Source organism: Oncorhynchus mykiss, chromosome 2, assembly GCF_013265735.2.
Source record: "Oncorhynchus mykiss isolate Arlee chromosome 2, USDA_OmykA_1.1, whole genome shotgun sequence".
In the NCBI taxonomy this organism is placed as follows: domain Eukaryota; kingdom Metazoa; phylum Chordata; class Actinopteri; order Salmoniformes; family Salmonidae; genus Oncorhynchus; species Oncorhynchus mykiss.
Window position 1 is genome coordinate 14,960,950 of NC_048566.1, and position 12,909 is coordinate 14,973,858.

Consider the following 12,909-nt stretch of genomic DNA (forward strand, 5'->3'; position numbering starts at 1 on the left):
GATTTTTGGTTCCAACCGCCATGTCTTTGTGAGACGCAGAGTAGGTGAATGGATGATCTCCGCATGTGTGGTTTCCACCGTGAAGCATGGAGGAGGAGGTGTGATGGTGCTTTGCTCATGACACTATCTGTGATTAATTTAGAATTTAAGGCACACTTAACCAGCATAGTTACCACAGCATTCTGCAGCGATACGCCATCCCATCTGGTTTGCGCTTAGTGGGACTATCATTAGTATTTCAACAGGACAATGACCTAAAACACACTTCCAGGCTGTGTAAGGGCTATTTGACCAAGGAGAGAGATGGTGCAGCATCAGCTGACCTGGCCTCCACAATCACCCGACCTCAACCCAATTGAGATGGTTTGGGATGAGTTGGACTTCAGAGTGGAGGAAAAGCAGCCAACAAGTAGTCAGCATTTGTGGGAACTCCTTCAAGACTGTTGGAAAAGCATTCCTCATGAAGCTGTTTGAGAGAATGCCAAGAGTGTGCAAAGCTGTCATCAAGACAAAAGGGTGGCTACTTCGAAGAATATAAAATATATTTAGATTTGTCGAACACTTTTTTAGTGCAATATGTGTTTGTTTAAAAAAAAATCAATGTGTTATTTCATAGTTTTGATGTCTTCACTATTATTCTACAATGTAGAAAATAGTACAATTGAATTAGTAGATGTGTCTAAACTTCTGACTGGTACTGTATATTTCCACACTATGAGATTGGAATAATGTGAAATGGTGAAAACTATGATAATGCCTTTTTAGCTTGTTAGAAAAGATCGGCTGAAATGTCAGCCTATTTTGGTGGGATGGAGTTTTGGCCTGCCTGGTGACATCACCATAAATGTGTTAATAGACCAATAAGAAAGAGAGTTGAAAACCGTTCAGCCAATAATAGTTTGTTATCAATTTTCCCCTCCCCACTCAGACCACTCGCAGACAATCCTAGCAAAATTCTTACTTGAGAAATTGAACTTTGCTAAAAATCTATTTTTGTCTCTTTTTGAGCATTTTAATAGAAAACAATCACAGTAATGTAATTCATTGTTACCCAGAAATGATTTGAGATTGAGAAGGCTGCATTGGACCTTGAAATCCTCCCTCAAACTCACTGTTCATCACACAAACATGATTTCTCAGGCCAAACCCCTCTTCCACACACTAAACACAGACATAGAAACAGTTCAGAGCATCCTCCTGAGTTCCATATGGTCAGCCCAGTCAGGCCATGGGTGTGTTAGTTATAGGGGCAGTGGAAGTCCATGTCTCAGCCTGGCTGCCCTCAGTTTCTCTACTTTGATTTTTGCTCTCAGAAGCTCCTCCTCCAGTTCCTGCTTCCTCTTTAGCCCCTCCCTCTTCTCCTCCAGGTATACGCCCATCTTTCTGTGATTGGTCATGACCTGCTCGTGCTCCTCCTTGGCCAGCTGAAGGGGACGGAGCCTGTCAGGGTCACGGCGGGGGTAGTGGTCATGAAGGTAAAGGTCACGTTGCAGTGGAACGGGTGAGGTGGAGAGGGGCAGGACGACAGAGGATGGGCAGGGAGAGAGGGAGCCGTCATAACCATGGACACTGCCCAAGTCCTCATCTTCCTCCTCTGCCCCCTCTCCTCCTAGCACCACCCCCACACGCGTGGAGAGGATGGTCAGGTCTGGCGGAGGCTTCACGTCCACGTCCTGGTCCAGCCTGACCACATCCTGGTCCAGCCTGACCACATCCTGGTCCAGCCTGACCACATCCTGGTCCAGGTGGTGGGTGACGGGGTTTGATGGGTAGTCTGGGAGGGAGGAGCTGCTGCCAGGTTGCTCCATGGGAGAGTCATGCTTATACATCACCCTGCAGATAAACAGAATAATACAGCTTTATTACTGTCTCATTATACATCACCCTGCAGATTAACAGAAAAATACATCTTTATTACTGTCTCATTATACATCACCCTGCAGATAAACAGAATAATACATATTTATTACTGTCTCATTATACATCACCCTGCAGATTAACAGAAAAATACATCTTTATTACTGTCTCATTATACATCACCCTGCAGATTAACAGAATAATACATATTTATTACTGTCTCATTATACATCACCCTGCAGATAAACAGAATAATACATATTTATTACTGTCTCATTATACATCACCCTACAGAGAGAATATGGAATAGAATACAGCTTTATTACTACAGCCATACATGTATAAGTGGCACTAGGTGGGGGTATTGAGAGTATTCAATCAATCAAATGTATTTATCAAGCCCTTTTTACATCAGCCGATGTCACAAAGTGCTGTACAGAAACCCAGCCTAAAACCCCAAACAACAAGAAATGCAGGTGTAGAAGACCGGCTGTGTAGAAACACAACCGGTCTTCGGGATGGTCAAAAACATTCTTCTTAAAACCCTTTTCATGACCATCTCATACTTTGCTAAAGAATGCATTCTCCTACTGTGGGCTAACACCTCTCCTACGTTTCAAATGAGAATTGACCAGATTGTTGACTTTCTGCCTCTTGAAAAGCGGGTTTGATAGACTCATCTCCACAACTCAAATATATTTTGAACTGGACAGAGTGAATGGGGTGTAAGGTGCTGTAAACATGACGTGTAAGGTGCTGTAAACGCGACGTGTAAGGTGCTGTAAACGCGACGAGTAAGGTGCTGTAAACGTGACGTGTAAGGTGCTGTAAACGTGACGTGTAAGGTGCTGTAAACGTGACGTGTAAGGTGCTGTAAACGTGACGTGTAAGGTGCTGTAAACGTGACGTGTAAGGTGCTGTAAACGTGACGTGTAAGGTGCTGTAAACGTGACGTGTAAGGTGCTGTAAACGCGACGTGTAAGGTGCTGTAAACGCGACGTGTAAGGTGCTGTAAACGCGACGTGTAAGGTGCTGTAAACGCGACGTGTAAGGTGCTGTAAACGCGACGTGTAAGGTGCTGTAAACGCGACGTGTAAGGTGCTGTAAACGCGACGTGTAAGGTGCTGTAAACGCGACGTGTAAGGTGCTGTAAACGCGACGTGTAAGGTGCTGTAAACGCGACGTGTAAGGTGCTGTAAACGCGACGTGTAAGGTGCTGTAAACGTGACGTGTAAGGTGCTGTAAACGTGACGTGTAAGGTGCTGTAAACGCGACGTGTAAGGTGCTGTAAACGCGACGTGTAAGGTGCTGTAAACGCGACGTGTAAGGTGCTGTAAACGCGACGTGTAAGGTGCTGTAAACCTGACGTGTAAGGTGCTGTAAACGTGACGTATAAGGTGCTGTAAACATGACGTATAAGGTGCTGTAAACGTGACGTGTAAGGTGCTGTAAACGTGACGTGTAAGGTGCTGTAAACGTGACGTGTAAGGTGCTGTAAACATGACGTATAAGGTGCTGTAAACATGACGTGTAAGGTGCTGTAAACGTGACGTGTAAGGTGCTGTAAACGTGACGTGTAAGGTGCTGTAAACATGACGTGTAAGGTGCTGTAAACATGACGTATAAGGTGCTGTAAACGTGACGTGTAAGGTGCTGTAAACGTGACGTGTAAGGTGCTGTAAACGTGACGTGTAAGGTGCTGTAAACATGACGTGTAAGGTGCTGTAAACATGACGTGTAAGGTGCTGTAAACATGACGTGTAAGGTGCTGTAAACATGACGTGTAAGGTGCTGTAAACGTGACGTGTAAGGTGCTGTAAACGTGACGTGTAAGGTGCTGTAAACGTGACGTGTAAGGTGCTGTAAACATGACGTGTAAGGTGCTGTAAACGCGACGTGTAAGGTGCTGTAAACGTGACGTGTAAGGTGCTGTAAACGTGACGTGTAAGGTGCTGTAAACGTGACGTGTAAGGTGCTGTAAACGCACATTTTGTTTGTTGTCTTACTTAAAACTGGAACTATCATATAAATGATACACTGAGTGTACAAAACATTAAGAACAAATGCTCTTTCCATGACAGACTTACCAGGTGAATCTAGATGAAAACTATGATCCCTTATTGATGTCATTTTTTAAATCTGCCTGAAATCAGTGTAGATGAAAGGGAGGAGACAGGTTAAAGGGGGATTTTAAGCCTTGAGACAATTGAGAATGTGTGCCATTCAGAGGATGAATGGGCAAGACATAAAATGTAAGAACCTTTAAACAGGGTATGGTAGTAGGTGCCAGATGCACCTGTACGTGTCAAGAACTGCAATGCTGCTGGGTTTTTCACACTCAACAGTTTGTATCAATAATGGTCCACCACCCAAAGGACATCCAGTCAACCAGACAACTATGGTCCATAATCCCTGTGGAACACCTTGTAGAGTCCATGCCCTGACGAATTGAGGCTGTTCTGAGGTCAAGAGTGTGAGCATGAGGAGTGTGTATGTGTGCATGTGTAAACTGATTGAGGTTAGCTCTGTGTTCAGTTCTACAGAGCAGCCACTCCCTAGTAGAGTTCTACAGAGAAGCCCCTCCCCTATAATTACTAGTAGAGCTCTACAGAGCAGCTCCTCCCTAGTAGAAATCTACAGAGCAGCGCCTCTCCTCTAGTTACTAGTAGAGCTCTACAAAGCAACCCCTCCCCTCTCTAGTAGAGCAGCCCTCCCCTTCCCACTAGTTACTAGTAGAGCTCTACAGAGCAGCCCCTCCCGTTACTAGTAGAGCTCTACAGAGCAGCCCCTCCCCTCTCGTTACTAGTAGAGCTCTACAGAGCAGCTCCTCCCCTCTAGTTACTAGTAGAGCTCCACAGAGCAGCCCCTCCCCTCTCTAGTTACTAGTAGAGCTCTACAGAGCAGCCCCTCCCCTCTCTAGTAGAGCTCTACAGAGCAGCCCCTCCCCTCTCGTTACTAGTAGAGCTCTACAGAGCAGCCCCTCTCCTCTAGTTACTAGTAGAGCTCTACAGAGAAACCCCTCCCCTCCCCTCTAATTACTAGTAGAGCTCTACAGAGCAGCCCCTCCCCTCTCCTCTAGTTACTAGTAGAGCTCTACAGAGCAGCCCCTCCCCTCCCCTCTAGTTACTAGTAGAGCATCCCCTCCCCTCTAGTTACTAGTAGAGCTCTACAGAGCAGCCCCTCCCCTCTCTAGTAGAACAGCCCCTCCCCTCTCCTCTAGTTACTAGTAGAGCTCTACAGAGAAACCCCTCCCCTCCCCTCTAATTACTAGTAGAGCTCTACAGAGCAGCCCCTCCCCTCTCCTCTAGTTACTAGTAGAGCTCTACAGAGCAGCCCCTCCCCTCTCCTCTAGTTACTAGTAGAGCTCTACAGAGCAGCCCCTCCCCTCTAATTACTAGTATAGCAGCCCCTCACCTCTCTGAGAGCTGTACAGAGCAGCCTGTGTGTGTGTGTCTCACCTGTGCATCGTCGCTGGGTCTTTATCATGGTGGATAGCGCCATGATGGAAAAGGTGAGGTATCATCTCCATCACTCTCCTGGTTGGTTCAGATATACTTCCTCTGTACTCTGGCTGGGCGTGTCTCCGTTGCATCACTTCCTGTTTGGCTGACTCCTTCAGCCTCTTGTAGAGGGTGCGTAGGCCCTGGGCAGTGCGGGGGGGCCTGTCCCCCCCCAGGACGTTGTACTGATCAGACACTGTGTCCCAGCATTTGTTCTTGTCCACGATGACAGCGTGCTTGTTGGTGTGCTCCTCCAGGATGAGAATGTGTGGGCGGACCAGCTTCAGCAGGTCCAGTTTCTCAGACAGGGTGAAGTTGGAGGAGCGAGCCTTACCCACCATACTGGACGACATGTAGACGGACCCAGACGCCATCTTAGAACATAGCCCAGGGAACCAGAATGGACCGAGCCAGGCCTAGACACCAGCACTAACTCAACACAATATCTCGCTTATATTCCTCTTTCTTTTGAGATTTGGTCTGGTTCTCTACCTCCCTTTTCTTTCTGTTCTGTGATGAGGCTCAGGCTAATACTGGTTTAACTCTCACTCACTCTCTTCCTTGTCCCTCTTCTTTCTCCCCCTTCATGGATTCTCAATCAAACAGTCTGTCTAACGCATGTACTCTCTCTCATCCGAGGTCTTCTCTGCTCTGTGTTACACAACACACACGGGCAACAATAAGAATCAGGCTTAACTAGGCCAGCCTCGTTTAGGCCCCCGCCTACCGCGGAGGGCTTTGGGTGAATTCCTCCCAGCTTAGGCTGACGCAGGCTAAAGCCGCTTAAACCCAGCCCGACCTACTTACAGCCCGGTCTCTCTAAACCTCAAACCAGCGCTCGTTCTAAGTGCTATACACCAAATACTAACATACGGGGGGAGTGTGTGTGCTTACATGGGGAAATACCGATGAAATTGTAATGATGCATTTTCTTTATTCTTATTTCCGTTTAACTAGAAAAGAGGAAACGGCGCTGGTTTAACCGGAGCGGTGTGCGCGCAGCGCGAGTCCGTGCGAATGCGCGATTATTTTACACAAAGGAAAATCAGAGCTGCTTCTCAAAGAGAAACACACGAATCATCCGCCGACGGGAACAACAGAATGAGGGAAAAACTAGTGAAAAGCTAAAGAGAGAGGAAAAGCGGAGAAAGGAGAGACAGACAGAGGCACTAGTTGCTCTGAGAGGGAGGGGGATAGAGCGCGTGTGCTCACTGATCCCAGGCACAGCTCTAATCTGCCTCGCGCTGCCGCTGCACTACCCACGCTCATTTGCATAATGCTGGACCTGCTGTCATTAAAACATAGGCTTGTTACAGTTGGCTAGGCTTCATTCAGTGTGTGTTTGTTTCACTGAAGCCCAAGCCAGAGCATCAAATAAATCCCTGCCAGTCCTAAATGGATAGACTAAATGTCGCTCACCTTTGAAAGGCGATATCGGTTTGCTGCATTTCTAAAGCAGCATATACATGATCTTGGTTTCAAGGAAAAATTATAACCACAAATAGGTGTTAAGTGGCATAAAATATTCTCCAGTCCAGGCACACGTGAGGGTTTGCAAATAAAAAATAATTTAATTTGTAGTCAAAACTAAAATACACCAACGAAAATCGGCTAAGGCCTAAATCAGGCTGACAAAAATGAACAGCTTTTTAACTGAGCCTGTGGGTCTGAGAGCTGGTGCTCCAATACCGTTTGCCAGACGGTAGCAGAGTAAACAGTCTATAGTTAGGGTGGCTGGAGTCTTTGGCAATTTTTCAGGCCTTCCTCTGATATAGAGGTCCTGGATGGTAGGGAGCATGGCCCCAGTGATGCACTGGGTTGCCGCACCAACCTCTGTAGTGCTTTGTGGTTAAGTTGCAGAGGGAGGGGTTCAGTCCCAGGGTTCAGTCCCAGGGTTCAGTCCCAGGGTCCCGTCCCAGGGTCCCGTCCCAGGGTTCAGTCCCAGGGTCCCTAGCTTGGTGAGGAGCTTGGAGGGGGACTATGGTGTTGAACACTGAGCTGTAGTCTATGAACAGCATTGTCAGTTATTTCCCCTCCAGGTGGAAGAGGGTAGTGTGAAGTGCAAGATTGCATCATCTGTGGATCTGTTGGGATGGTATGTGAATTGGAGTGGGTTTAGGGTGTCTGTGATGATGGTGTTGATGTGTGTCATGACCAGCCAAGGACTTCATAATTACAGATGTGAGTGCCACAAGACTACAGTCATTTAGGCAGGTTACCTTGGAGATCTCAGAAACAGGGACAATGGTGGTCAGCTTGAAACGTGTTGACATTCCAGTCTGGGACAAGGAGAGATTGAACATTTCTGTTAAGACACTTGCCAGCTGGTCAGCGCATGCTTTGATGAACACGCTCTGGTATTCCGGCCTTGTGATTGTGAACCTGTTTAAACATTTTACTCACATCGGCTACGGAGAGCGAGAGCTCAGTCATCTGGAAAAACAGGGGCTTTCACGGAAGGCATGGAGCTCGTTTGGGAGTTCTGCATCGCTAGGCAACTCATGGCTGTTTCCCAAGGTAATCCGTTATCGTGTGCAAGCCCTGCCAAATATGACGAGCGTCGGAGCCGATGCAATAGGATTCCACCGTCCTCCTATATTGTCCTTTTGCATGTTTGATGTCTTGTCGGAGGTCGCATCTTTTCCTGTCTTTTACATCAAGGACCACATTGGAAATAACCCAAAGGTTAAATCTAGACTTGGTTTCCTCTATCGTAATCACTCATCTTTCACCCAGCTGCCAAACTAACCCTGATTCAGATGACCATCCTACCCATGCTAAATTACGGAGGTGAAATGTATAGATCGGCAGGTAAAGGTACTCTCGAGCAGCTAGATGTTCTTTACCAGTCGGCCTTCAGATTTGCCAACAATGCTCCTTATAGGACACATCACGGTACTCTGTAAACTGGCAGTCTCTGTATATCCAGTGCAAGGCCCACTGGTTGATGCTTATTTATAAAACCCTCTTAGCCATCACTTGCCCCATCTGAGATACCCACTGCAACCCTACCGAGTGGTGCAGCGGTCTAAGGTACTGCATCTCAGTGCTAGAGGCGCCACTACAGAGCCTGGTTCGATCCCAGGCTGTATCACAACTGACCGTGATCAGGAATCCCATAGGGCGGCGCACAAATTGGTCCAGTGTCGTCCGGGTTAGGGGAGGGTTTGTCCGGGGTAGGCCATCATTGTAAAATATGAATTTGTTCTTAACTGACCAGTTAAATAAAAGGTTAAATAAAACAATACAAATAACACCCATTCTGCCAGTCACATTCTGTTAACGGTCCCCAAAGCACACACATCCCTGGGTCGCTGCTCTTTTCAGTTCGCTGCAGCTAGCGACTGGAACAAGCTGCAACACACACTCAAACTGGAAAGTTTAGCCTTTTTGCCTCTTGCTAAGCCGTCATTGTAAATAAGTATACCGTGCCTTCAGAAAGTATTCAGACCCCTTGACTTTTTCCACATTTTGTTAGGTTACAGCCTTAATGTCAAATTGATTAAATCACTTTTTTTCTCCTCATCAATCTACACACAATACCCCATAATGACAGCAAAAACAGGTTTTTAGAAATGTTTGCTCATTTAGATATTTATTTTACTGAAATAATACATTTACATAAGTATTCAGACCCTTGACTCAGTACTTTGTTGAAGCACCTTTGGCAGCGATTACAGCCTCAAGTCTTCTAGGGTATGACGCTACAAGCTTGGCACACCTGTATTTTTTCTCTGCAGATCCTCTCAAGCTCTGTCAGGTTAGATGGGGAACGTTGCTGCACAGTTATTTTCAAGTCTCTCCAGAGATGTTCAATCAGGTTCAAGTCCGGGCTCTGGCTGGGCCACTCAAGGACATTCAGATACTTGTCCCAAAGTCACTGCTGCGTTGTCTTGGCTTTGTGCTTAGGGTCGTTGTCCTGTTGGAAGGTGAACCTTCACCCCAGTCTGACATCCTGAGAGCTCTGGAGCAGGTTTTCAACAAGGACCTCTGTACTTTGCTCCGTTCACCTTTGCCTCGATCCTGACTAGTCTCCCAGTCCCTGCCGTTGAAAAACATCCCCACAGCATGATGCTGCCACCATAATGCTTCACTGGAGATGGTGCCAGGTATCTTCCAGACGTGACACTTGGCATTCAGGCCAAAGAGTTACATTTTGGTTTCATCAGATCAGAGAATCTTGTTTCTCATGGTCTGAGAATCTCTAGGTGCCTTTTGGCAAACCTCAAACGGGCTGTCATGTGCCTTTTACTGAGGAATGGCTTCCGGCTACCATAACGGCCTGAAAGATTGTTGTCCCTCTGGAAGGTTCTCCCATCTCCACAGAGGAACACTGGCCTTTTGTCAGAGTAACCTTTGGGTTCTTGGTCACCTCCTTGACCAAGGCCCTTCTCCTCCGATTGCTCAGTTTAGCCGGGTGGCCAGCTCTAGGAAGAGTCCAAACTTCTTCCATTTAAGAATGATGGAGGCCACTGTGTACTTGGAGACCTTCGATGCTCCAGAAATGTTTTGGTACCCTTTCTCTAGATCTGTGCCTCGACACAATCCTGTCTCGGAGCTCTACGGACAATTCCTTTGACTGTGAGACCTTACATAGACAGGTGTGTGCCTTTCTAAATCATGTCCAAACAACTGAATTTACCACAGGTGGACTCCAAGTTGTAGAAACATCTCAAGGATGCTCAATGGAAACAGGATGCACCTGAGCTCAATTTCGAATCTCATAGCAAAGGTCTGAATACTTATGTAAATAAGGTATCGGTTTTAAATTTTGTATAAATTTAGAAAATGTTTGAAAAACCTGTTTTCGGTTTGTCATTATGGGGTGGGCTGAGGATTTGTTTTTATTTAATCAATTTTAGAATAAGGCTGTAACGTAACAAAGTGCGGAAAAAGTCAAGGGGTCTGAATACTTTCTGAAGGCACTGTATGTTCTTAATTGACTTGCCTGCTTAAATAAAAAAATATCCCTATTTTATGAGGCAAAATACGTTAACCTATACAAAATCCCAGCATCTTTCAAACAATGTTTCAGAATATCAGCAGTGAAATGTAAACAATATATGCTACATAGTTAATATACTGCATTTCTTATGGCACACAAAATGTTCCTGACTATTCTTACCATCATCGTTGGTTTGTAGTAACTTTGTTGCTTTATAAATCTGTGATTTTCATCACCAGGATTTCTGCTTTTGACATAGAGAGTAAATCCAAAGCTTACCAGAAGTACTGCTCCACATTTAAATGCATTAGATCTACACCAGGAATACCTGGTTTCAATGGCAACGTTTACTGTGCCACCACCACAACCCACCCCACCTCCCATGTCTGACTCACCAGCTGGGTCTCCAGTGTTCTCCTCTGTAAAGGAAGGGTCTTCAGGCTCTAGCTCGTTCTTCTTACTGTCTGCTGCACCTAGCACCCTGGCTAGAGCTCTGGACAAGCCTGGGGCTTGGGGGCTGCTCTTAGCCAGGCTGAAGGCCTTCACAGGCAGGGCAAGGGGCGGTGCAGGGGCTGAGAGGCTCCTCTGGATCTGCAAGGAAGGAGAACTGTTAGATAGGTCTGAGAAGGTCCACATGTTGCAGTATGAGTGAAACCCTTTACACAGTCTTGGATGAAGTCAAATCAATTCAAAATGTTATTTGTCATATGCTTCGTAAACAACAGGTCTGGACTAACAGTGAAATGCTTACTTACTTCACACAGAGAAATAAATAATAAATAAAAAACACGTAATAATAAAATAGATACACAATGAGTAACGAGAAGTTGACCAAAAAAATTATTTCGTTAACTAACACCCCCTTACTAGCTCTGACTTTGCTGATAGCTACTTTCAGGAAAAATGTACTTACTATGACTGAGATGTGTGGTTGTTCCACCTAGCTATCTTAAGATGGATGCACTAACTAAGTAGCTCTGGATAAGAGTTTCTACTAAATGACTACAATGTAAATGTAAACCATTGAATTGTTTTTTTAAACTAACTATTTAGCAGTCTTATGGCTTGGGGCTAGAAGCTATTCAGGGTCCTGTTGGTGCATTGGTAGTGCTTGCCGTACAGTAGCAGAGAGAACAGTCGATGATTTGGGTGGCTGGAGTCTGAATATTTTTCAGGCCTTCCTCTGGCTTGGCATAGAGGTCCTTGATGGCAGGGAGCTTGGCCCCAGTGATGTACTGGGTCGTACGCACTACCCTCTGTAGTGCCATGCGGTCGGATGCCAAGCAGTTGCCATACCAAGTGGTGATGCAGCCCCTCCACTACAGCCCTGTCGATATGAATGTGGGTGTGCTCGGCCCTCCGTTTCCTGTTGTCTACCATCAGCTCCTTTGTCTTGCTGACATTGAGGGAGAGGTTGTTGACTCTGACCTCCTCCCTATAGGATGTCTCATTGTTGTCGGTGATCAGGCCTATCACCGTTATGTCGTCAGCAAACTTAATGGTGTTGGAGTCGTGCGCACCCACAGTCGCGGGTGAACAGGGAGTACAGAAGTGGACTAAGCACGCACCCCTGAGGGGCCCCCATATTGAGGGTGAGCATGGCGGATGTTGTTGCCTACCCTCACCACCTGGGGGCACCCTGACTGGAAGTCCAGGATCCAGTTGCAGAGGGAGATGTTCAGTCCCAGGGTCCTTACCTTAGTGATGACCATGGAGGGCACTATGTTGTTAAACGCTGAGATGTAGTCAATGAACAGCCTTCTCACGTAGGTGTTCCTTTTGTCCAAGTGGGTAAGGGCAGTGTGGAGTACAATACAGATTGTGTCATCTGTGGATCTGTTGGGGAGGTATGCGAACTGGAGTGGATCCAGGGTGTCTGGGATGATGGTATTGATGTGAGCCATGACCAGCCTTTCATAGCATTTCATGACTACAGATGCTACATGGCGATAGTCATTTAGACAGGTTACCTTGGAGTTCTTGGGCACATGGTCTATGGTGATCTGCTTGAAACATGTAGGCATTACAGACTGGGTCAGGAAGAGGTTGAAAATGTCAGTTGACTTCCCAGCTGGTCAGTGCATGCTCTGAGTACGCGTCCTGGTAATCTGTCTGGCCCTGCGGCCTTGTGAATGTTAATTTGTTAAAGGTCTTACTCACATCGGCTAGAGAGAGAAGTAGCTACAATATGACTCCTATGCTTAGTTCCTTAATTACTACAATAGTAATAGGGGTCACATTTGTGGCTAAGGATGAAAGTGAAGTGGACCGTGTGTTCACCTTGTAGAGCACGTTCCCCGTGGAGAGTTTAGGGGCCAGAGGCTCCGGTTCAAGCAGAGTACCCACAGGGGGATCAGGACGACCAGCCAGTGAGGCTCCAGGAGGGACGAATCGGGGCTTCTTCGCCATGTTACCAAAGACCTGGCTGGGGGCCCCTGAGCGACGCATCCTGTTTGTGAGTGAGGGGGTGTTAGTAACATTTGATTTAATCATTTCACATCTAGAAGAGGGCTTATGGGTAGGGGTGGCCAACTCTGAGCCCCCTGGAGAACAAGTACTAGTGGTCCTGGGTATGCAGGCTTTTGTTCCCTACTGTAACACCTTATT

At 46.6% G+C, this 12,909-nt stretch overlaps 2 protein-coding genes across 2 annotated transcripts in view; both read right to left on the minus strand.

Moving 5' to 3' along the window:
• LOC110507950 (DNA repair and recombination protein RAD54B) overlaps positions 1-12,909 on the minus strand; it is a 33,679-nt gene that overhangs the window by 20,272 nt on the left and 498 nt on the right. The window contains exons 2-3 of the mRNA XM_036938620.1: positions 12,583-12,751; positions 10,698-10,893 (exon numbers count right to left, since the gene is read on the minus strand). Coding sequence (XP_036794515.1) covers positions 10,698-10,893; positions 12,583-12,750 — 364 coding nt within the window. The 5' untranslated portion in view covers position 12,751. The remainder of the gene's footprint in view (positions 1-10,697; positions 10,894-12,582; positions 12,752-12,909) is intronic.
• On the minus strand, positions 430-7,534 carry LOC110507959 (fibrinogen silencer-binding protein). Its single transcript, XM_036938649.1, has 2 exons — positions 5,316-7,534; positions 430-1,833 (listed from the first exon to the last, which is right to left on the minus strand). Exons 1-2 carry the CDS (start codon positions 5,729-5,731, stop codon positions 1,242-1,244), a joined length of 1,008 nt encoding a protein of 335 aa, XP_036794544.1. The 5' UTR covers positions 5,732-7,534; the 3' UTR covers positions 430-1,241.

Bases quoted from the DNA above. Each gene is read 5' to 3' on its own strand.
- LOC110507959 (XM_036938649.1), bottom strand. From the start codon at position 5,731: ATGGCGTCTGGGTCCGTCTACATGTCGTCCAGTATGGTGGGTAAGGCT. The intron at 1,834-5,315 runs GTGAGACACACA...GTTTATCTGCAG, and splicing joins GACCCAGCGACGATGCACAG to GGTGATGTATAAGCATGACT.